Raw genomic sequence first — 22755 nt, forward strand, 5'->3', positions numbered from 1 at the left:
AGAGAGAGAGAGAGAGAGAGAGACCCAGAATCCGAAGCAGGCTCCAAGCTCCAAGCCGTCAGCACAGAGCCCGACGTGGGGCTCAAACCCAAACCACAAGATCGTGACCTGAGCCGAAGTGGGATGCTTAACCGACCGAGCCACCCAGGTGCCACTCTTTTTAAAGAACAAAATCCATTTCATCCAAAATCTATAGTTAATTCTGCTTGATTCAAATATTTACTGCACAGTTTAAGTGACTACAAGCAATTTCACCATCATTTTTGGAGTTGCTAGCTCTGGGCTCCTGACCAGGGATCAGGTTCAGGAGGCCTCAGAGCAGGACCTGTGGAGTCAGAGCCAGGGCCACTGCTCTGGGCAGTGTGCCAGGAAACTGTGACCCCCCTCCCTGCCAGACAAAAATAATTAGAGAATAATACAAGAAAATAATCAGAATTTCAAGGCGTAGTGCAAACATTAAGTGGTCAGGGGACAGGGAGAGGATGTGAGGAGATAGTAATCCTAAGACTAGCGCTGAACTTGACATGAGAAGCAGAGCTCGAGTGAGTTCTGGGGGGCAGGCAGGGTTCAGACAGACAGAGGCAGAGGGAGAGGAAACACACATCATACAAGACACCTGCAGCATGGGGAAGCAGGATGTGGTAAAATGCAACCTCTATCCCAGGACATGGGATGAGTAGGGTGCAAACTCTATCCCAGGACACAGGACATGGTAGATATAAACTCTATCCCAGGACACGGGACATGGTAGGTGCAACCTCTATCCTAGGACATGGGACGTGGTAGATATAAACTCTATCTGAGGACGAATGGTCTGGTGGCAGGAGCAGGTGAGTGGATGGCGGCCCAGGTTGGGAGCCAGTGCAGGGGGTTTACACAAATGACGCTGAGGGGAAAACAGAATGACTTCGATCTTCCTTTAATGATTCAGAAAACCTCTGAGAATCTTATGAATATGGGAGTAAAAATATTAGTATGTACTTTTATAAATATATAGGGTATGACCAGAAAAATGGTGAAAAACTGAATAAACCAGGTTGATATATCCTACGTACCTTATAACGCATTTCCACACTCACTGTTGTTCAATATTTATGTATAGTGATGTACTTTAGGTACAATTAGAAACACCTAAAACTACATTTAACATATCTTTATATAATGATACCTTCAGCTGAGTGAAGTCAGTGATAATTTGGATGATATCACAGAGAGGCTGTCCAAAAGATCGGTCTGGAGGTTGGGGGCATAGCTTTAGAAGCACATTTTTGAGACTTACATTAAGAGTGATTCAACAAATATATATTTCATTACTGTCATTTAGATAAGAGAGACATATAAGCACTTGTCACTTTTTAAAAAATTTTTTTCCACTTCATTTACCTCTAAGTTAGTTAACATATAGTGTAATATGGCTTCAGGAGTAGAAGCCAGTGACTCATCTCCTACGTATAACACCCAGAGCTCGTCCCAACAAGCACCCTCCTCAATGCTCACCCCCACCCCCATCAACCCTCAGTTTGCTCCCTGTCTTTAAGAGTCTCTTGCGGTCTGTCCCCCTCCCTGTTTTTATCTAATTTTTCACTTTCGAAATTTTATAGATCTTATCTAAAAAAAACAGGAAAAGCATCTTGCATTTTTGCTACAGAGTATACAGATGATAGAAACAAGGGTATGTGTGTCCACTATAACCTCAGTGGAGCCACCCCTGCCGGGGTTACTGCTCGGATGAGGCCCCCCTCGCACCAGAGACCGAAGCATACTCTTCCTTCACAAACGGGCTGGTTTCCTTCTCCTCCAAGCTCTTCTGCTTCCAGTTTTTACTGAACGTCCACATTCGGTTCAATGTCAAAACTGTTGCTTGAGCTCGAAATGACAAGAAACCTCATTAACCTTTCTTAAATTCATTTCCCACCCATTGTCAATTATTTTGCCCTACAAAATTACTCAGTAGGGCACAAGTGTGAGGGTGTTACAGAAAAGCCCAAACCTTTGAGGGGAGCTCCAAAAACAGTAAAAATCCCCAGTATCAAAAGGAATCACAACAGTGTAACCAACATCGTGCGGCTGCTGTCCAGGAGGACAGGCTAGTCCCTCAACATCCACAGAAAGTCTTTAGTTCTGCTTTTAAGAACAACGTAGAGTGGGGGCGCCTGGGTGCCTCAGCTGGTGGGGCGGCCGACTTCGGCTCAGGTCATGGTCTCGCAGTTTGTGGGTTTGGGCCCCGCGTCGGGCTCTTTGCTGACAGCTTGGAGCCTGGAGCCTGCTTCGGATTCTGCGTCTCCCCCTCTCTCTGTCCCTCCCCTGCTCACGCTCTGTGTCTCTCTGTCTCTCAATAATGAATAAACGTTAAAAAATTAAAAAAAAAATGCAGAGTGAACCTGAGTTTTCTTCCTTAACTAAATTTGCTCATAGTTATCCTTTAGCTGCTTAAAAATTAAGTTGATGTGGGGCACTTGGGTGGCTCAGTCGGTTGAGTCTCCGACTTCGGCTCAGGTCATGATCTCACGGTTCGTGGGTTCGAGCCCCAGGTTGGGCTCTGTGTTGACAGCTCAGAGCCCGGAGCCTGTTTCGGATTCTGTGTCTCCCTCTCTCTCTGCCCCTCCCCTGTTCACACTCTGTCTCTGTCTCAAGAATAAATAAACATTAAAAATAATTTTTTTTAAATCAAATTGATGTAACTCAACTGCCAAAGACCTAATAAATAAAGATCAAAAGCAAAACTTGAACAAGCTTGGTTTTTGTAACAATAATACTGACAAAAAGAGTTTTCTTCTCAGCCAAAAGTCCAAGGTTAAAAGAATCAACTAAGCTAAAAAGAATTCAACTGAGAACAACTGAGAAAAATGTTCTGAGGAAAAATGAGGAAAGCCCCAGCAAGGCGGGACCCACCTGTTCTCAGGCGGCAGCAAGGGCCACCAGCTCTGGCACCAGTGCCGCTACGTGGGTTCACGGTGGTGTAGACTCTTTGCCAAAGACACCCAAACACCACGGAACAGCTTATCCTGAGGACAATGTACCAAGACACCCAGGGCTCGAGGTTGAGAGAGCCTGTTGCCAACAGCGTCAACCTTGGGCCCCGACACCTCGGCTGTAATGTCTTCATCTGTACAATAAAGAGAGTTGGGTTAAATTATTTCTTAGGTCCTTTCCAGCTGTTAAATTATTTCTTAGGTCCTTTCCAGCTGTGAAATTATACTGCACTCTGTGGAGTCTCAGGTAATTCAAATCGCCACCTGCATGTTATGATGCCACGCCACGGCGACAGCCGAAAAGCCAGGCTCCCCTAATCAATACATCATGCGAATAATCAATACAAATGGGCCTCCAAAGTGTGGGTAAGAACCAATGTTTTAAGACAATTTGGGGGCACCTGGGCGGCTCAGTCAGTTGACTGCCCAAATCTTGATTTTGGCTCAGGTCACGATCTCATGAGTTCAAGCCCCGCGTCAGGCTCTGTGGGATTCTCTCTCTCTCTTTCTCTCTGCCCCCTGCACTCATTCTTTCTCTCTCTACCCCCCTCATTGTTCTACCCCCCCTACTTGTTCTCTCTCTGCCCCCCTCATTCTCTCTCTCTGCCCCCCCACTCATTCTCTCTCTGCCCCTCCCCACTCATTCTCTCTGTGCCCCTCCCCACTCATTCTTTCTCTCTGCCACTCCCCACTCATTCTCTCTCTGCCCCCCACTCATTCTCTCTCTCTACCCCCCTCATTGTTCTACCCCCCCTGCTTGTTCTCTCTGCCCCCCTCATTCTCTCTCTCTGCCCCCCCACTCATTCTCTCTCTCTCTCTGTCCCCCCAATCATTCTCTTTCCTTGTCTCCCCCAATAATAGATAAACTCTAAAAATGCTTTGAACAATAATGCCAACCCTTCATGTTAATAGTGACAGAGACTTTTCTAATGGCTTAATAAATGGCTTAGTGATAAAACTGCTACAGGGCTTGGGAGGAGTCTCCCCGCGTTGGCTTCGGAGGGGCGTGGAGACATGGCCCGTGTCACAGGGTGACTGCAGGCCCCTGGCCACCAGCCTCATGGTGTCGCCAGAGCAGACACGCCGGACTGCTCCCCACCACCTTCCACCCACAGCCATGAGGGCTGCCTAAAACCTTCTTTTTTTTTTTTTACCTAAAACATATAGCTTTGATGGGCTTTTTCACTTACTAAGTTTTGTCCAATCCTACACAGGAACTTTAACTCTTGGAGGAGGAGCAAAGCTTTGAGGAGGAGACGGATTTTCTGTTTTCACGTTGTTTTTGTTTACCGATGATAAAATGAACACGTCCGTTGGTTTCGAGCCTGAAAACGCAGAAAACTGTGCAGGAAACACAATCATCCGCAGTCTCACCACGAAGATCTACCCTCTATATTCTTTTTGATCTGTTTCCTTCCAGTATTTTTCCCCTTTGTGTCTAAATCTGCACACTGGACGCATAAAGTGTCATCAGCACGGGCCATGAGCTCGCTCCACGTAACTCGAATCTTCTGAAAACGTGGCTTTCAGCAGCCGTGTAAGGTACCGCCGCATTTGTCCTAATTTAGTACACGCGCTCGTAATCGCACAACACACGGCTTTGTCTCTCGTGCGTTTGCGTGTGCTCACACTCCCTTATGAGAACCTGACTCCAGCTTTAAACGTCACATATTTCCCCAATTTGTGGTGTGGTTTTAACATGATTTTTCTGGACACACACCTTAGAACTTCTGTATTGTAATTTTCCTCTGTAATTTCTGTAACTACTTGTACCAACGACCCCGAGGTCGGTTTTCTTCCCGACTCCTCTGAGTGACCGAGGCCGGCCCTGTTACTTCGCGGCATCGTCTGCTGCAAAGCCGTTTTCAGGGGGAAACCCTGGTCTAAACGTTCACTTTCATAAAACGTGGCACCTGGCACCGTGGGGACGGCTGACGCGCCCGACCCCGTCCCGGAACAGGCTGTGACGGGCACCATCAGCACAGCTGCTCACGTGGGTTGTCCGGGCGACACGCGTGGGCTCTGAGAGCGGTCTTTCTAGGGCCAGGCGGGACGGCGGTGACGGAGCCTGGGCGAGCCTCACCCACACCGTTAGCCACGCACGGATGCTGGGCTGGGAGCACCTCCCAGTCCCTCTGGGTTTTTGTCAGAAGAAGCAGACATTGGGGCCCGTTTGAGAACGGGAGCCAGGTGGCGGTCAGGAGCCTACCGAGTTATCAGCAGGTTCTAAGCTGTTAGTAAGCTCCGTTTCCCTTGTCCTGCTGGTCCACGGATCCAATTCTTCCCACAGAATCACACTGTTTTGGTTGACTGGCCTTCAGGACAGACCAGTCCCGGGACGGAACGCACTTGGCAAATCCCATTACCTTTAAAGAACGAGGGGGCTCGCGGTGTTATTTTTGCACCAGCGCCGAAAACAACCGCAACTGGTGAAAGACAGGATAGGAGAACCCAACACGAGGACCCCTCCCGATATGAGAACCTCAGCTCTGCAGGGACGTGCACGTCCTGGGTGACAAAGTTCCTGAAGGAGGTTGCAAAAGCTCTCCGGCTCATTCAGAGCAACTTCCCAACAGGACAAGAGCATGAGCCCCAAAGGCGGTGTTTCAGCAAGACTCCCACAGGCTTTCCTCGTGTGGGGGTGTTGCTCACACAGCCGGCTCACGTTCCGTCCAAGTCAGCTGAGCACAGCATGTGGCCCAGAACCTGATCTCTGCCATCAGAGGAGGTATTCTGGGAGAAAAGGCTTACGTATGCAGACTCTCTTGTGTCAGAAATGTCAAAAACACCCTCTCTGTTCCTTCTTCCCGGCCCCCAAAGCCTGGCTCTTCCACACGGAAAACTTAAATCTTTTTATAATCTTGGCTTGCTTCTATCACGAGACCTTTGGCAGACGGACAGACAAGACGCATAGGACTGTCGGCCCAAGGACGGCCCTTCATTTCCCCAGCCTCATTAAATCGTCTTTTGCCTTCTCCTCTCCACCCTAAAACCTCCAATTCACCACGTACTTGTTCAGCAGTAGGAAGCGGGAGGCCTGGCTTCTGCTCCCAAGCACCAAAGCAGGGGGACGGGAGGCTGACAGAGACGCCGGGGGCAAAGCAGAAGTGGCAAGAATGCGATCCCGTCACCAGAGCCTCTATGTTCCGGGCTCCAGGTTCCAAAGTGAAAATGCAGCGGTTGAGTAAGCGGTTTGGAAAACGCAGTTCTGTGCACACACAGCAAGGTGGTGCCTCAGGGAGGGGCTGGACACTGGACAAACTCTCCCGGCCCAGGAGCCCGCCGGCCCCACACCGTCCTCCCGGCGCACAACCAGGATCATAAACACTCCTGAGTGGCGTCCCTGCCTTCCGGACGTACGTGGACGAGCCACAGCCAGGGAAGGAGATTTCAGCTTCCCAAGTCCACGGCGTCATTCACGTACAGCGCTGCGGTGTCAGCGGCATCTCCGTGCGAGGCACGCAGAGTAAGCCCTCCACCTGATGGGCTCTCACACGTGCACACAGTCAGGACACAGGGTGCTTCCGGCACCCCAGAGGGCTCGCCCGAGCCCGTTCCCATCAGTGACCGTATCCTGCCCCCGGAGGTAAACCACGTTCGGGCTCTGTCGCCACAGGTTAAGTTGTGCCCAAGGGGCCGTCTTTTCAAGACGGCCAAAGAGAGAAGTTAAAGGAGGAACTTAGAATAAGATTCAGATTGGCTCAAATTGAGGAAAACAGTGTAACATTTAAATGGGTGGCTCACAGATGAGCCTTCACTGGTCTTTTCTCCCAAAGTTTTAGAAGTATCTGTCCCAATGACTTACAGAGAGAGATCCTGTATTACCTATAAAAGGCCTCTGACGACCAACACAATCTCACTGACGAGGGTTATTCTTGGTTAGGTTTTCTGTCATTACGTCACTTTTGAGCAGGTCATTTAAAAAAATCCATACTGAGGGGCGCCTGGGTGGCTCAGTCGGGAAAGCGTCCGACTTCAGCTCAGGTCATGATCTCCTGGTTTGTGAGTTCGAGCCCCACGTCGGGCTCTGTGCTGATGCCTTGGAGCCTGGAGCCTGCTTCGGATTCTGTGTCTCCCTCTCTCTCTGTCCATCCCGTGCTCGTGCTCTGTCTCTGTCTCTCAATAACAAATAAATGGTAAAAGAAAATTTTTTTAAGTCCATATTGTTCTGCTTCCTCATGTTCTACTTTCTTCTAAAATTCACGATCTTGCCGGAGTCAGCAGTGTCTCGCTACTCAACAGCCATGTTTACTCAGGTACCATGAACACAGGTGCACGGGCTCTGCTGAAGGCTTCAAAGTCTCTCCTCTGATACTCTGTTTGGCACAATATTTACAGGCAGGTGTCCTGCTACCGTGAACACAGGGGCACCCATTACATGGGAAATACGGGCAGGAAATGGGGATCTGAAGTTCTAAACAGTTGGGAGGGGTACGGAAAAAACAAGGTCTGGAGAGACAATGGTGCTGGGAAGGAGTGAAGATGGGCTGTCAATAGTGTGGGGGCAGAGCGGTCACAGGATACACGGGGAAGGAAAGCAGAGGGCTGTGGACGCAGAAAGGACAAGGCCGGGTGGTGAACAGGGACCGTGAGCCACAGAGCTTAGGAGAAGAAATGAGACGAGCTTGTCAAGGAGGTCAGGGACCTGTGTGTCGCCAGGAAAGGGGGGGAGGGTAAGAGACTGCAGGTTGTGCAGACTGAAGGCATGAAGCGTGGATTAAAAATACCGCAAACAGTCGGGGCGCCCGGGGGGCTCAGTCGGTGAGCGTCCGACTTCGGCCCAGGTCACAATCTCACGGCTTGTGAGTTCGAGCCCCGCGTCGGCTCTGTGCTGACGGCTGGGAGTCTGGGTCCTGCTTCAGATTCTGTGTCTCCCTCTCTCTGTGTTCCTCCCCTGCTTATGCTGTCTCTCTGTCTCCCAAAAATAACTATTTAAAAAATAAAAAAAATACTACTAACAGTCAACATTTACTGTCCTAAGCACCTGCGATGTTAGCACATTTGCAATTCCGATGACTGTCCTGAGAGGCTCAGAAAGGGTAAGCGACCCTCTCCACGTGCCAGGTCACCGGGGGCAGCGGCCGGATTCAGATGCGGCCTCTGCACTGCAGGCGCCCAAAGCAGCAGGTGAGCCGCCCGCGTCCCGGGGGTGGAGCGAAGTCGCCTCTCGGGAACCGGAGAGCGAGGCACACGTGCGGGAAGCATGGGGAAGGCCCGCATCCCCCCGGGTCGCGGCAGAGCCAGGCGCAGCCTGACCCTCGAAGCAGAAGATCCCATCAGGACGTTGCCCTGAAAACACGCGAGATCTCCTTCGCGGCACCGGCGCCTCCGGCCACACCGTAAATGCAGCGAGGACACACGCAGACGGCGGGGCGATCGGGCGGGAACCCCTCAGGGTCCACGCTGCAGGCGTGAGGAGGCCGCCCGCAGCCCCATCGTCTGTGCGTCTCGGACCCCGGGTGTGACGTGTGCTGTCCAGGCTACGAGCCAGCTGCTGACACCAAGAGCGTCCTCTGAGGTCGGGGAAGCAGGGGCGTGAGGGGAAGCTCTGCTCCGGGACCAGCACCCAACCCCAGGCCCACCACTTGTAACCACCTGCTCTCGTAACATCCGTGGTTTTCGCCACCTGTAAGTGGAGACAGGTGACAGCTCTGGATTCCCTGGGCTGTTTTCAAGATCAAATCAGACAGCGCGTGTGAAATACAGCAGCACAACGTCTGGTACGTAGGAAGGGTTCGATAAAACCACTAATACTGCTGCTATAAACTTGAGACTTCACACCATTAAAACCCGTCTTCTTCACCAAAGACACAGGTACAGTGTGCAGCCGAGCCCCACTGCATGGCTGTGAAGGAATCTGAATCATGCATTCACTTGTTACTATTCATTATTTTGGAATACTTGAGACTACTGTAGCAGTGATAAAACTTCCTATTAAAATTCTTAGAAAGGTCATTTTGTTACGGAATTACATAAAGGAGATATTCACGGGACAGCAGAGTGAAAAGTAACTTACACGTTATATAATCTAAACTGCGATGCTGACGGAAAACCAAATATTCTTAACTGTGCTCACGAGCAGACATAGTCAAGTGCATCATGAACACGGAAGCCGTTAGCAGCTGATCGTATTTCTACTCAGAGTCCACATCCGCGAGCGAGACAGGGGCAGACACGTCACCCCTCTCCGTGTGCACACCTTGGGCCACACCCGTAAGTACACGAGTGTGCCCTACACTTCAGAGAATTAATTCACAACAATAAAGAAGTGCTTTCCTTTTACATCGTGATTTTTAAACAGAAGGTCTTAGGCGAGTTATTTTAACTGATGAAAAATAAAATATTTAGCTTGCAAACTATACGACACTAAAATCTTATTTAAAACCATGTTGAATTTACGTCTGGATTACATCTGGATATATGTGGACACTGGATTATGACCAGTTCTACCCTCAGTTAGGAATGCCTCTACTTTCAGCATACAAGTTTGTATTCCCTTTACAGCGGCAGGAAACGTCAGAAATAAAGCACGAAAACAAAGGGAAAATAAAGCATGCTTTTCGAAATGGACAGACTGCAGAACGTCTGTAGATTCTGGCAATTCTCTTGCTGAATCTCCTTTGCGGGCTTTCATTCCTGCCCACTTTTAAGCCCAGGGGAGCATCTGGTGGCGACTGATCAGCTGGGAAAACCCCTGTGATGTTACGTATTTGCAGCTTTCCCCTGGAGATACTAAGAATTTTGCAGAGATGGGGCGCCCGGGTGGCTTGGTTGGTTGAGCATCCGACTGCGGCTCTTGTCATGATCTTGCAGTTGGTGAGTTCAAGCTCCACGCCGGGCTCTGTGCTGACAGCTCAGAGCCTGGAGCTGCTTTGGCTTCTGTCTCCCTCTCTCTCTGCCCCTCTCCTATTCATTCTCATTCTGTCTCTCTCTCTGTCTCTGTCTCTCTCTCAAAAGATGAATAAACATTAAAAAAATAAAGAATTTTGCAGAGATGGGAGTAAACGATGCAGGAGACTAGGACAGAAATGTGCATTTTGAACGTATTTAAAAATCCTGACACCAACTTAACCAAAACTTGCTGGCGAAAGAAAAACACGACACCAGGACGTCTGTCGAGCGGGATGAGGAAGAGCGAATGAAAACGGTGACCTCCACCAGCAAGCGAGCCTGGGGACCCAGGGAGGCATTTCTATGTGATGTTCCCAGAGAAATGTGTGTTTAGTGCATGATACTTGGGATTCTCTCTGTTCCACTCAGACTCAAAGCCCCGTAAAGCTGGAACCAACCAGACTTTCATGTAACAGCTCATGTTCCAATTTAAACTAAAAAGAAGTTTCTCTTTCACTAGAAGAGCCTGGGCCTGAGAAGCAAGCAACAAATGATGCTGTTTTCTCCCCAGTCATTTCAGTAAACAAGAAAGGAACTGTGTTCTAAAAGCTGGGAGGGGCGCGTGGGTGGCTCGGTCAGTTAAGCGTCCGACCTCGGGTCAGGTCATGATCTCACGGTCCGTGGGTTCGCGCCCCGTGTCGGGCTCTGCGCAGACAGCTCAGAGCCTGGAGCCTGCTTCGGATTCCGTGTCTCCCTCTCTGTCTGCCCCTCCCCTGCTCATGCCCTGTCTCTCTCTCTGTCAAAAATAAATCAAAACATTAAAAAAAAAAAATTAAAAACTGGGTGACGATGAAGAGGGGTGCTTCCTCTTCTGTTACGGATTGTCTCCTAAGGTGCCGCTAGTCACATAGTGAGAAGGGGGCTCCTGGGCTGCTCACCAAAAGGTGAGGGAAGCAGGGCGTGGGAAATTTCCTTTTCAAATCCATTTTCTCCCTGCCACTTGTATGGGGGAAGGGGAGGGGCAGTGACTAAGGTCACAGTACCACACGCCTCTGGTCCCATGCAATGCACACCCCGAGAGAGGAATGCAGGAATGCTTTCTGTTTTCAAAGAGGACCTGACACCAGGCCACTGAAAAGGACAATCAGTTAATTAAAACTAGTTGGAAATAGCTGAAAAGTAGTTTTGGTTCAAAGAAAACAGTGTTCCTCAGCCCGTGAAGCTACATCTGCACGATTCAGTTGGAGGTTAGGAAGCAAACAGCCCCGCGTGTTACGTTTCAAGTCACACTAAATTATAAAGCACTTACCCTAAAACTCAAGCCTTTCCATGCAGACCATTGCCGGGAGCCCTGCCCCCAAGACCCTAAAGAGAAGGGTAGAATATTCTTTTCTTAGTAAGATGTGAATCATAATCACTAATAAGAGATCCAAGGAAAGCTCACCGAAAGCCAGAAAACTCTTATTAAACTTAACTAACCTAAGAGCATGGAATGCTGGAATGAGGTCTGAAATCCTCAAGCCAAAATACTCTTCAGGCACTAAAGCCGCTCACATAGAATGTGCCTTGGGAGCAGACAGAGAGGATCAGAAGTAAAACCAGAAAAAAGCCCCTTACAACGTGGAGCTCCATGTAGGGTTTAACGCTGTGTGAGAGGGGACGTTTTAACATCAAATAATACATTTGAATGCCTCTCTGCTAGGGGCTGCTTTACAACAAAGCAGTTTTATTTTCTGGTGGTCATTTGGTGGCCAATGGCTGCAGCTAAAATGTCCCAGGCAAATTCCTAAAAAAAGAAAGACCCAGAATACTTCGCTGGGACCACAAAGATTATCTAAGTCTCAATTACATATAAGCGGAAACAAAGACACAGTCCATCATTAATCAGATTTCTATTGCAACTGCTGAACTGAACAACCTGTTACAGTAATCTCACTCACTGAGCTCTGTCACCCCATTCCCGTCGGGGCTGGGAGATTCTTCTTCCCTGAACTACCCTTCCTTCCCCCCAAAACACGCTCCCCCCCTCACCGGGACCCCAACGCCAGGTCAAGGAGGGTGGGGACGGTGCACAGGAGCCCTGAGCCGGAGCGGAGAGGCATAACGAAAGCGGTGTCTCAAGAGGGGGAGGTGGGCGGGCCCAGGAGACCACAGACACACAAACAGGGTCTGAAGGAATGAATGTGCTAACTGTCCCCCCTTGCTTCTTACCAGACACACAACACAGTGCTCAGAAACAGCAGACTGCTCGCAGCTCTGCAGCATCATGCCTGAAATCTCAAACTACTTGGCAGTGACCGAAGCCCTGTGCCATTCAAATGGACAAAGAAACTGACCTAGCGGAACCACCTAAGTCAACAAATCCACACAGAATAAGGTATCAAATCTGGCCTGGATTTGATTCTGCTTTCCAAACTCATGAAATGCATGTGAACAAAGAAAAGCCCCAACTCTTTTCCAGGATTTATGGTTCACCCCCCAGTTTTATAATCTGCTGATTGCTTACAAAGTCACTCTTACTAGGCGTGCAAATATCCTGGAGGTGGCCAGAGCTGAGCAAACAGGTTATTCCTGGCTGTCTCCCTGACCCCCACCCCCCTCAAGTAGGAAAGCAGCCTGGGCTCTACGGGAGGGGCTGGCCCTCTACAATCCCTGCCTTTGCTCTTCATGAAGGAGTCTGTGATTCGTTTTTTAAAGTCAGAAACCAATGCATTTGCGGGGAGATTTAAAGAACAGAAGGCGGTATCCCCCCAAATCACAGTAATAAGAGTGTTTTTAGGGAAATAAAACTTCCTGAGTCTTCTCTCACCATTTGGGAAATATCTTTACTGCATCAGACCAATGGCTCCTGGTTTTCATTATCAAATTATCACATCACAAAATTATGCTCTGCACAGAAGGACTTGGTGGGTCTCAATTACTTATTAGCTCATTGAACAATTCATTTCTGAGCATTTACTAAGGGCCAGGCACCTCGCTAGGCCCTGGAGATACACAGTCATGCCAAAAAATGGTTCAACAAGCCCAGGGAAAGATCGATGGGTCAAAGGTGTGAGAAGAATGTAGCTGCTGTGTATGCATCCTTGGATAGTAAGTTCTTTTGTGGTTACACAATGTTGGGCATCCAGCGCTTAACAACCGCAGCGCACAGGGTTCCAGAGCCCGTGAGACGCACGCACTGGACACAACGTGCTGTCACGCCTCCTCAGGGGCCTTTTCCAGACAAAGGAGGCCGCGTGCCACCCCCACGCGCCCCCACTCCTACCTCCTCCAGGCCTCCCGCTCTCACATCCCCGGCCGCGAGCCCTGTGCGTCTGTGTCCCTCTCTGGGATTCGCCTGGCCCTCTAAACTCTGACCCTGCGCTCAGAGAGTGCGTGTTTTGGCACTCATCATCTCTATCCCATGACAAGGTGCAGTCGACAAACGATGGCGGTCTTCCTGAAAACGAGACAGAACTGATCCGTAACGACGCCTCTCGTCAGGGTCTGCTGTTGGCCGAATGACTTACCTTTCTTTATACACTTTCTTTAGCCAAAAGGAAAAGGAGAAAATTTGATCTGTTTCTTTCCTGTTCTGCACTCTCTAGCATCTGCCAAGCAACTCACAGCGATATGGAAAGGAGGTGGGGAAGGAACATACTTGCTTCATTCCAAATGCCGTGCGAGGTCTACGGAACACAGAGAGAGCTTTGTTTGCTGACATTTACTGCGAAAGTAAAAGACGACCGAGGTCCAAATTCTGAAATGTGCATTCCAGAGCACACAGCACCCTGTGAGATCAGTTCATTTGTAAGACACACAAGTCCCCAAGGAAGTCTTGCTGGAAAGTAGGCCTTCACGCCACCTGACTGCCAAACTGACGGATGCTGGCAGCTGAGCTCGGAACATTTTAGACCTTACAAACGCTACCCTGTTTTAAAAGTTACTTCTGACTACTTTAAGGAATGCAAAAATAAACCTTGGTTTCAGTGAGGTCGAGACTAAATCGAACCAGACTTCTCAAGTTAACCAGGACTCCGATTCCATGCGAGTCAGGGGAGCGGCCCCGGGTCTCTGGGGCAGGACGGACCACCTATTCTCAACATCGTCCCCTCGTCCAGACAGCAACTCAGTGACCATCTGCTGTTCCTGGGGTGGGGGTGGGGTCGGCGGGATGAAATGCTCGACTTATATACACCAGAGTGAAAAGGAACACATCATGCATTTATTTCAACCCAGATTCACCCACAGCTTGATTTCTGAAACGATACTGGCAGAGTGAACAACAACAGCTATACTGGGGAGAAAATAAAAGGAACGAACCAGAACAGGAAGACTGACTCCAGGTGCTGTGCAAAGGGCCACAGTTATTCCCACGTCTGCAGAGACGACGGAAACTACGGCTAAGGTGGATTTACCAGGGACACAAAACCAGAATGTGGTGGCGCCAGGACTTGGACAGGTGAGAACAGTGAGGACGGGTGTGGAGGGGTGAGGACGAGTGAGGAGGGGTGAGGAAGGGTGAGGATGGGTGAGGAAGGGTGAAGAGGGGTGAGGACGGGTGTGGAGGGGTGAGGACGAGCGAGGAGGGGTGAGGAAGGGTGAGGACGGGTGTGGAGGGGTGAGGAGGGGTGAGGAGGGGTGAGGACGGGTGTGGAGGAGTGTGAAGGGGTGAGGACAGGTGTGGAGGGGTGTGGAGGGGTGAGGACGGGTGTGGACGGGTGAGGAGGGGTGAGGAGGGGTGAGGACAGTGAGGACGCGTGTGGCGGGATGAGGAGGGGTGAGGACGAGTGAGGAGGGGTGAGGACGGGTGTGGAGGGGTGTGGAGGGGTGAGGACAGGTGTCGAGGGGTGGGGATGAGTGAGGAGGGGTGGGGATGGGTGAGGAGGGGTGAGGACGGGTGTGGACGGGTGAGGAGGGGTGAGGACGGGTGGGGAGGGGTGAGGACCCGTGAGCACAGGTGCAGTCCTAGGAAGCCGTGCTCGCCGTCGCAGACCTGCGCCGCACGAGACAGAGGCGGCAGGAAAATACAGTCGTGAGGTCGAGTCAGTGGCACCTCCACAGGCCGCGTCCCCACGGCCGAGGGATATTCGGTGGCCGAGGGATACTCGGTGTTCTAGTCACTGGCTCTGCTAAGAAGAGAGCAGCAGCTACAGAGCAAATCCGCTGTCCACGGGTGTCCACAACGTGGCCGAGGCTTCTGCGGGACGAACGGGGGCCCCTGGAAGATACTGACCTGCCACGGGTCTTTACGGCTTTCGACCCTCAGGTCACCTTCTGACGTTTCTCTGCCACACAAGATACAAGCAGTCGGACCCCCCGAGCTGGGATTACGTGGACGGAATGTCAACCACCGCCGTTCCTCTCGTCCCTGGAGCTCCAATTTGCTGCCGCGAAGAGACAGCCTTGTCAGGAAGTCTTGCTGCCAGGACGGACGTGGCCGGGGTGGGGGCCACTGGCACCCGTGGGTCCCGAGCCCGTGAACGGTGCCCAGTGGACTTAAGAACCGTGCGCAGCACACGCCTCAAGGATGCAGCGTGACCGCTCCTTCCTGCTGCCCAGCAGCCCCACAGTCTACATCCGTAAAGGTGGATATTCGTAAGCATCTGTAACTGTGAATATCCGTAAATCAGGACTATGCGGCTGTTAGTAACGTTTGGTCGGCGAGAGAGAACAGGAGGGCACAACTTACAAAACTATAGTCTGGTTCCCCTTCTGTACTAACACGTGAACAGATACATGATGTTTAACTTCTGTGCCTCAGAGAACACGGTGGACGACCCACCCAGAGTCTGCCCAGGGTCTCACCCTGTCCACACCACCTCGCACCCGTGCGGTTTTTACCCGTGTTCGGCACTTAACCCTGAGCACTCACAAATCCTTGCTGAATGCTAACTTCTCCACTCACTGCTCCAACATCTTAGAAGAGCCACGGGTTTGAATCTAGTGATTTGAGCAAATCACAGACCCTGGGGTGTGTCAATGCCAGATTCATGCCACATTGGACGAAGCGTTCCGGTGGTTTCTGTCCCAAATTTCCCAGCTGAGTCGAAATCACTCAATTGCCGGGGCTCAGGAAAGCAGAAAGGGTGGGTCACTGCTGGGCGCGCGCATCAAAGGAAGACAGTGGGGTGACAACGCTCACAGCTGTAATCCGACCCCCGGACGCCAAAATACACCGACACAAAGCAAGACTTCAGGTGGTAGAACCTCTTAACGTAACACAAGTTCTCGTTTCTTACTTTTTGGAGAAAAAAGAGTTGAGAAGAAGCAGTGGCTGAGGGGTCCCTCTGAGAGGGACCAGAAAAGTCACGGGGGCTGCAGGAAGAGACACAGGTACAAACGTCACAGGGCACGTGACGGTCTCCTCCGTCAGGGACGGTCTCCTCCACGCTGAGACCCCTCTCCCGCCTCCGGGCCCTAGGGGGCCCTCAGAGTCACCATCCGCCCACGAAACCAGGGAGGTGAGGCTGCGTCTGGCCATGAACCTGAGTCTGTGGCAGGCCAGACATCCGCACAGCCCTCTGCCCCAGCAACGAACAGGCCTGTGCGAGGACCGAACCACAAGGCAAGCGTAGTTTGGACTAAGGATCTGTCTGCTCTTTGCAGGTGCACAACTCATTAATCGTGTCCTAACACCACCACCCCTCCAAGCGGCAAGAAGATCCCACGCTTTCTTCAAGCCATGCAGGGTGACAGGCTCCCGAGAGGCAGGCATTGTCCAGACGCCAGAGGAGAAAGAACAGACCGCCGGGCTGTGCTCTGAATGTCCCATCAGGAGCCGCCCTCATGTCACCATGCACACGACCCCTTTTCTCCTTCTCAAACACGCTTTCAGGTGTGCACACACTCCCCTCGCCCCTTCCCTCCAGTCCCGACACCGCGGCCTGGATGGTCACCCTTTGAGGGCCGTGCAAGCCCTTGGCCCATCAACCCACAGGTCCCCTGCCCTCCTCTGATGGCCCAGAGTTCCGTATTTTTCGCTAGTGCAAAGGGGACATCATCATTATCTCGTTTATTGTGATTCTGATGGCCAGCTGGGTGGAGGCCTTGTCTCTTGGTAGGAAGACCTTACTTCCTGCCTTGTTGAACTCCTGGGTGTTCCCTATCAGACACGAATTAATGGCCAGACCGTGGGTATGCCGGTGGGAACCCGCAAGTGAACTGGAAGCTTTAAAGTGAGTTCTATGTAAGCTACTTGATATCTGGTGATAAACGGGATTAAAACAGGGTATACTGTGATCCTGGCAGCGATTTTATCAATCAAGACGGTAACAGATAACGTCACAAAGCAACAAAGTTCACGCAGGTGACTGATACAATGATCTTCAGAAAGACGTGTTGGAGCCTAAAGCGCCGAGAAGGGAGAAAACCGAACCTACCTTTTTCCAGAAGGTAAGGAAAGGGACAGACGCCAACAGGGGGGCCAGGATAAAATTACAGTTTCTCCCTGACTGCGTGTTGAGAACGTTCTCTATGGTTTACATGTTTTAGAAACAAGTAAAACCTACAACACAGAACACACACCCACACGCGGGCCCATCTGTGGCCTGGGTGCAGAGAGCACGTGACTTCCCGTCCGCACACGTGGCTACTGCAGGCCCGGCAGCCTCGAGGACCCCCTTCGAAGGCCTGTGGGCACGTCTGCCCTTACCAAGTCATGGACACATGCACAACCCTAGCTGAGAACTCCGGAGTATTTGAGACAATCAATAAAAAAGCAACATGCATAAACCACAAAAGGAAACCGAAGAGATTCCGAGTGCAAGTTCATGGTACAGACTTGTGGCCAGAACCGCCGCTCCCACGGCTTTCCCACACCGGGCAGGGTACGAGCGCAGGCACAGAGCACCACGCGGCAGCCTCATTTCCAGAATTTCTCAGCGAGGACGTCCTGTGCACTGTCCCCGACACAGGAGCTACTGCCACGCCTCTGCTCGCTTCCTGGGAGTCTCCCTGGTTTGAGAGACACGACGCCTCGCCTGGAGCACAGCTAGGCAAGTCAGGACGTGCCGGGCCCAGACCAAGGGCTTCAGTCCTCCTCTGAAGACGACCCCCAGCAGTGCTGCTGCCTCATGGGGCAGGGAGGTCACACCCTGCGCCACGGCCAACGCCGCTCAGCTCTGCCTCCTTCCAACTGCTCCCGCTGGAGCAAATGGTCTCACCACCCATCCACCCAGCTGCTCTGGCCATGAAACTGAACACCAGCCATGATTCTTCTTCCCTTCCTGCCTCCGTATCCAATCGTTCACCAAATCCTGTAGATTCTCCCTTGTAAACCCTTTTAGCATGAAACTTTCTCTAAATTCCACTTTTACCGGAAATACTGCAACAGGTATTCTGGTAGTCCTTCTGCCAACGACAGTGCCGACCCACGTCAGTCCATGCCGGTGGTGTCCCCATCCATGCCAGTGGTGTTCCCATCCACGACAGTGCTGACCCATGTCAGTCCATGCGGGTGGTGTTCCCGTCCACGACAATGCTGACCCACATCAGTCCATGCCAGGGGTGTTCCCATCCATGCCGGTGATGTTCCCATCTATGCTGGTGGTGTTCCCATCCACAACAGTGCCGGCCCATGTCAGTCCATGCCTGTGGTGTCCCCATCCATGCCGGTGGTGTTCCCGTCCACGACGGTGCCGGCCCACGTCAGTCCACGCCGGTGGTGTTCCCGTCCACGACGGTGCCGGCCCACGTCAGTCCACGCCGGTGGTGTTCCTGTCCACGACGGTGCCGGCCCACGTGTTCCCGTCCACGTCAGTCCACCCCCCACAATGCAGGCCATGGGCTTCTCTAAAATGCAAATGTGCCTGTGTATCTTTTATGCTTAAGACCCCATAATATCACACCTGTTAGGATAGCTATTGTAAAATAACGTGTTGTCAAGAGTATGCGCTGCTGGGGGGAACAGAACAGCACAGCAGCTGAGGGAGCAGTTTGGTGGTTCCTCAAAATGTTAAGTACAGAATTACCACCTGAGTCAGCAGCTCCACTTCTGGGAGTGTGCCCCCAGGGAATTAAAAGCAGTAATTCAAATAGGTGTTTGTCCACCCAGGTTCACGGCAGCATCATCCGTAGGAGAAAAAAGGGGGAAGCAGGCCACGTGGCCGTCACCAGACGCGTGGGCACGCACAGTGTGCGTGCATGCCGTGGGATATCACCCAGCTCTGCAAATGGAACTGTGACACACGCTCCAACCTGGATGAACCCTGGGGGCACCACGTGGACTGAAAGCAGTCACGGAAGGACAAACAAATACCGTGTGACCGCATACAAGGTGCCAGCGGCCGCGTCCACGTCCAGGACGGGGAGCAGGACGGCGGCTGCCAGGCGCTGGGGGGGCGACCAGGGGAGCCAGCATTCTGTGGGTATGGATTTTCAGTTTGGAAGATGAAGAATGTTCCGGAGGCGGATGGTGGTGGTGATTTCACAGCGGTGCGGGTGTACGTGCTGCTACTGAGCGGTGCCCATTAAAGCGGCTACGGTGACCGACCGCACGCCGGGTGTACTGTCTGCAACAGAAAGGTCTACGCACACACACGAATCTATGATGCCCACCCACGGGCCGCAGATGAAATCCAGAGGTCCCCTTCCCGTGCCCTGCAAGGCCCCGGGGGTGGGGCTCAGGGCGTGCCACGCTCCCCTCCTCCCGGCCCCAGGCACACCGAGCGGGGCGGCAGCTGGGCTCCCAGCTTTGGGCAAGTCGCCGGACAAACCGTGCCCGTGTCCGCACGGCCGCCCACGCCTCGCAACGCCACAGCTGCCAGTTTGCTCTCCCGTGTCCCTTCCCACCGCCCTACGGCTCCGTGTGGTCTCGCCTTGTTCAGAATGACGTCCTTGAGGCCCCGCACGGGGGAGCACTCAGGAAAAACTGCCAATGATACATATTAGCAAGCGTACGGACGGAATAAGGAAGGAGCTCTGTCTGGCTCCACGGGTTTTACGATAAAGTGGTCACAGACAGACCTGGAAACAGACCCGCTTTTACACGCATCTTTGAAGGTGCTACGTCTGTTACAAACAGTTCACCAGGACGCTCAAACTCTTGAGAAAAAAATCCTAACTATGAGGTTTCTCCCGAAACAGTCCACGCTTTTTGCTGTAACTTGTCTCGATGGACAAATACCGCATCTTGATCTTTTTTTTTTTTTTTTTTTAGCGCCATTCTGTTTCAAGCTCCATGCACACCGGAGTCTCTCGTTAAAAGTAAGTTTTTGAGGAATGTTCGGTCCTGAACATATTGGCACACCTGCCATAGGAAGAGAATCGGTTCCCTGCTCGTGGCTTTGACGTTCCCTGAAGTTTTTTAAAGGAGGGAGCAGCCTCAAAACGTACAACTGTTTCCCCTCACGCCTTGCAACCACGTAACTGCTGATTCTAAAGCGTCAGTATCGACGGCCACACGACTTGGAAGTCAACTACTTACACCGTTTAACTCAAAGCGGAAAGCTGGTCACACCACACGACGCTGGGAGGACACGCCCGGGACGTGGCTTCCGCGAGCCCCTCCCACCCCCACCCGGGGAAAGGGCTCTGGTGAGCGCCAAAATGAATTAATTTGATTTGTACACTCTGTGAAACCAGCACCCCAAAGAGTCTAGTTATCATCTGTCACCACATAGAGCCGTGGAAGTTTTTTCTTGCCGTGAGAATTTTTAAGATCTACTCTGCTAGCAACCGTCAAATAGGCAATTCATGGGTGCCCGGCTGGCTCAGTCTGGGGAGCGTGTGACTCTGGATCTTGGGGTTGTGAGTTTGAGCCCCACGGTGGGGGCAGAGATTACTTAAAAATAAAAACCTTAAAAAAACACACAAAAGTCAAACACACGATACGGTACCACCAGCTACAGTCTCCGTGCTGGGACTTGTAACTACAAGTCTGTACGGACTCTTTAAGCAAGGGCGAATGTGTCGCACGCAGACAGGGGGCAGCTGCTCCACAGCAAAAAGGGAAACCAGTGCACTTGGCCACTCAAGGAGCCTTAACAACACCGAGCTGGGCTCGAACTGCCCGATGCGAAGTCACACACCCTGCAGGGCTCCAGTCCCAAGAGCCCCCCGAGCCGGCGGAACCAACGCAGAGCGGGAGCCAGATGGCGGCAGGAGGGGCCTTCCCCGGTCGCCCCAGAAAGAAACGTTCCAAGCGGGCCAAGGTGTGGACCGCACGCGCGTCCACGCTGATCAAACTGCGCGCCAGACGGATGGTTCCCCCGCAGGTAAACGAGACGCGCGTCAGCCAAGGAGGGCGCTCTCCTGCTCCTGTAAAACTCATCACCTAAAACTGGGGCGGATACCTGGTCTCTGCACCCACTGGACATTCACCCAATACACTGACGTCGCTCGCCTGCGGTGCCCGCGGGACAAACCCAGCCGGGACTGGGGGAGCCGGCAAGGACACCAACGTGCCTGCGGCTTTCCAGTCCGCCGGACCCCGAATGCTTCCCAACGCGTAGCTTTCCAACTTCTGTGCTGCACACATGTGGGTCCCACCCGCACGCGCGGGGAGGTCGGCTCTGCACACACCCCAAGCACACGAACGCAGGGAGCAGGAGGAAGCCGTTTCCTGCTTCTCTGTCATAAAGGCTGGTCACTTTTGGGCAGCCACATCACAAACGTGTCCCCCACAAGGAGGCAGAAATGTCGAACAACACAAACTCGACTGACCTCTGGAGGCCAGGGCCACGGGGAACGGGGAACGGGGAACCGCCCCGCAGGCAGGAAGTAAGGGAGGGTCTGGGTGGGAACTGGGCAGACGGGATCGGTACAGTGTATCTCGGCTGCACTGGTCCCCCTTCTCTGACACACGTGTCCCTGCTTCTGGGGAGCCGGACACTCACCTGACGCTGGCCGTGTGCTGTGGCCCGGGCTGGTGTGGGAAGTGGCCGGGCCACGGGCAGTGCGGGCAGAAGCAGGCCGGCTGCAGGCCGCAGGCAGGCTGGTAGGCGGGCGTGCGGTGTGGACAGGGGGGTGCCGGGAAGTCAGAGTGCGGCCGTGGGCAGCAGGGGCCCAGGCCAGGGTCAGGCTGGGGCTCTGGGGTGGCGGGCGGGGGGCAGGGCGGGTGCGCGGGGCAGCGGCACATGGCAGGCGCTCGCTGCGGGACGTCGGCGGCCAGACGGGATGACTTCGCCGAGCCGTTGACCCGTGGGCATCCGTTCACGCACGCTTTTGTTCCGGGCGCTTCTGCGGAGAGCTGGTGGGCGGCGAGGTCCCCGTTGCAGGTCGTGAGGGCGCCGGGGCCGCCACTGCTCAGGAGCACGACATCGCGGTTCCCGCTGCTCACGGCCATGCTCCAGCTTCTCCGCCCTACGACAGAAACGACACGACAATGTCCAGTGACGGCCGGGCGGGAGGCTATCTACAGGGTGGAGAGCGTGGGGGCGACGCGGTGGCAGCTGCACGGGGACCGGGATGCTCCGTGTGACCCGCCTGCACCTCCCACTTCCGTTTTTAGACCCGCTGCTCCCCCAGTCCTGTCCCCGTCCCGTCCCCGTCCAGTCCCCATCCCACCCAGTCCCCGTCCAGTCACTGTCCCCATCCCGTCCCTGTCCCATCCCCATCCCGGTCCAGTCCCCGTCCCCATTGCCGTCCCGTCCCAGTACCATCCCCGTCCCCAAGGGAAGTATGGGGGAGCAGTCAGAACCGTGCAGGAGGGGAGGGAGGGGCATCCACATCGCCCCTGAACCCTCCACCAGGCATCGGTGCGAGGATGCAGGTGTCACGTACAAAATGAAGGGCCACCCTGAGGGCAGCAAGTGGTGTAAGTTAGAATAATTTGAATAATCTTAAGAACACCTTATGTCAGGGTGCCCGGGAGGCTCTGCTGGTTAAGCTTTTGGCTCAATTCATGATCACAGGGCCTCACCCAGAGGCCACCTGGAGGCGGGGTCAAACCCCAAAGCCACCTAGAGGCGGGGTCAAACCCCAAGGCCACCTGGAGGCGGGGTCTCACCCCGAGGCCACCTGGAGGCGGGGT

At 52.9% G+C, this 22755-nt stretch overlaps 1 protein-coding gene across 10 annotated transcripts in view; it reads right to left on the bottom strand.

Annotated features, from left to right (window-relative positions):
- The window catches only part of DISP1 (dispatched RND transporter family member 1), a 181225-nt gene that overhangs the window by 28428 nt on the left and 130042 nt on the right, over nucleotides 1-22755 (bottom strand). For 9 of the 10 annotated variants that reach the window (XM_040451982.1, XM_040451981.1, XM_040451980.1 and 6 more), the window contains one exon: nucleotides 21620-22085. In XM_040451982.1, the coding sequence (XP_040307916.1) occupies nucleotides 21620-22085 (466 nt within the window). Of the gene's footprint in view, nucleotides 1-21619; nucleotides 22086-22755 lie in introns of those variants that run through there. The other variant, XM_040451989.1, reaches the window with a different exon arrangement.

Source organism: Herpailurus yagouaroundi, unplaced genomic scaffold (assembly GCF_014898765.1).
Source record: "Herpailurus yagouaroundi ecotype Mexico unplaced genomic scaffold, PumYag 205, whole genome shotgun sequence".
Lineage (NCBI taxonomy): Eukaryota > Metazoa > Chordata > Mammalia > Carnivora > Felidae > Herpailurus > Herpailurus yagouaroundi.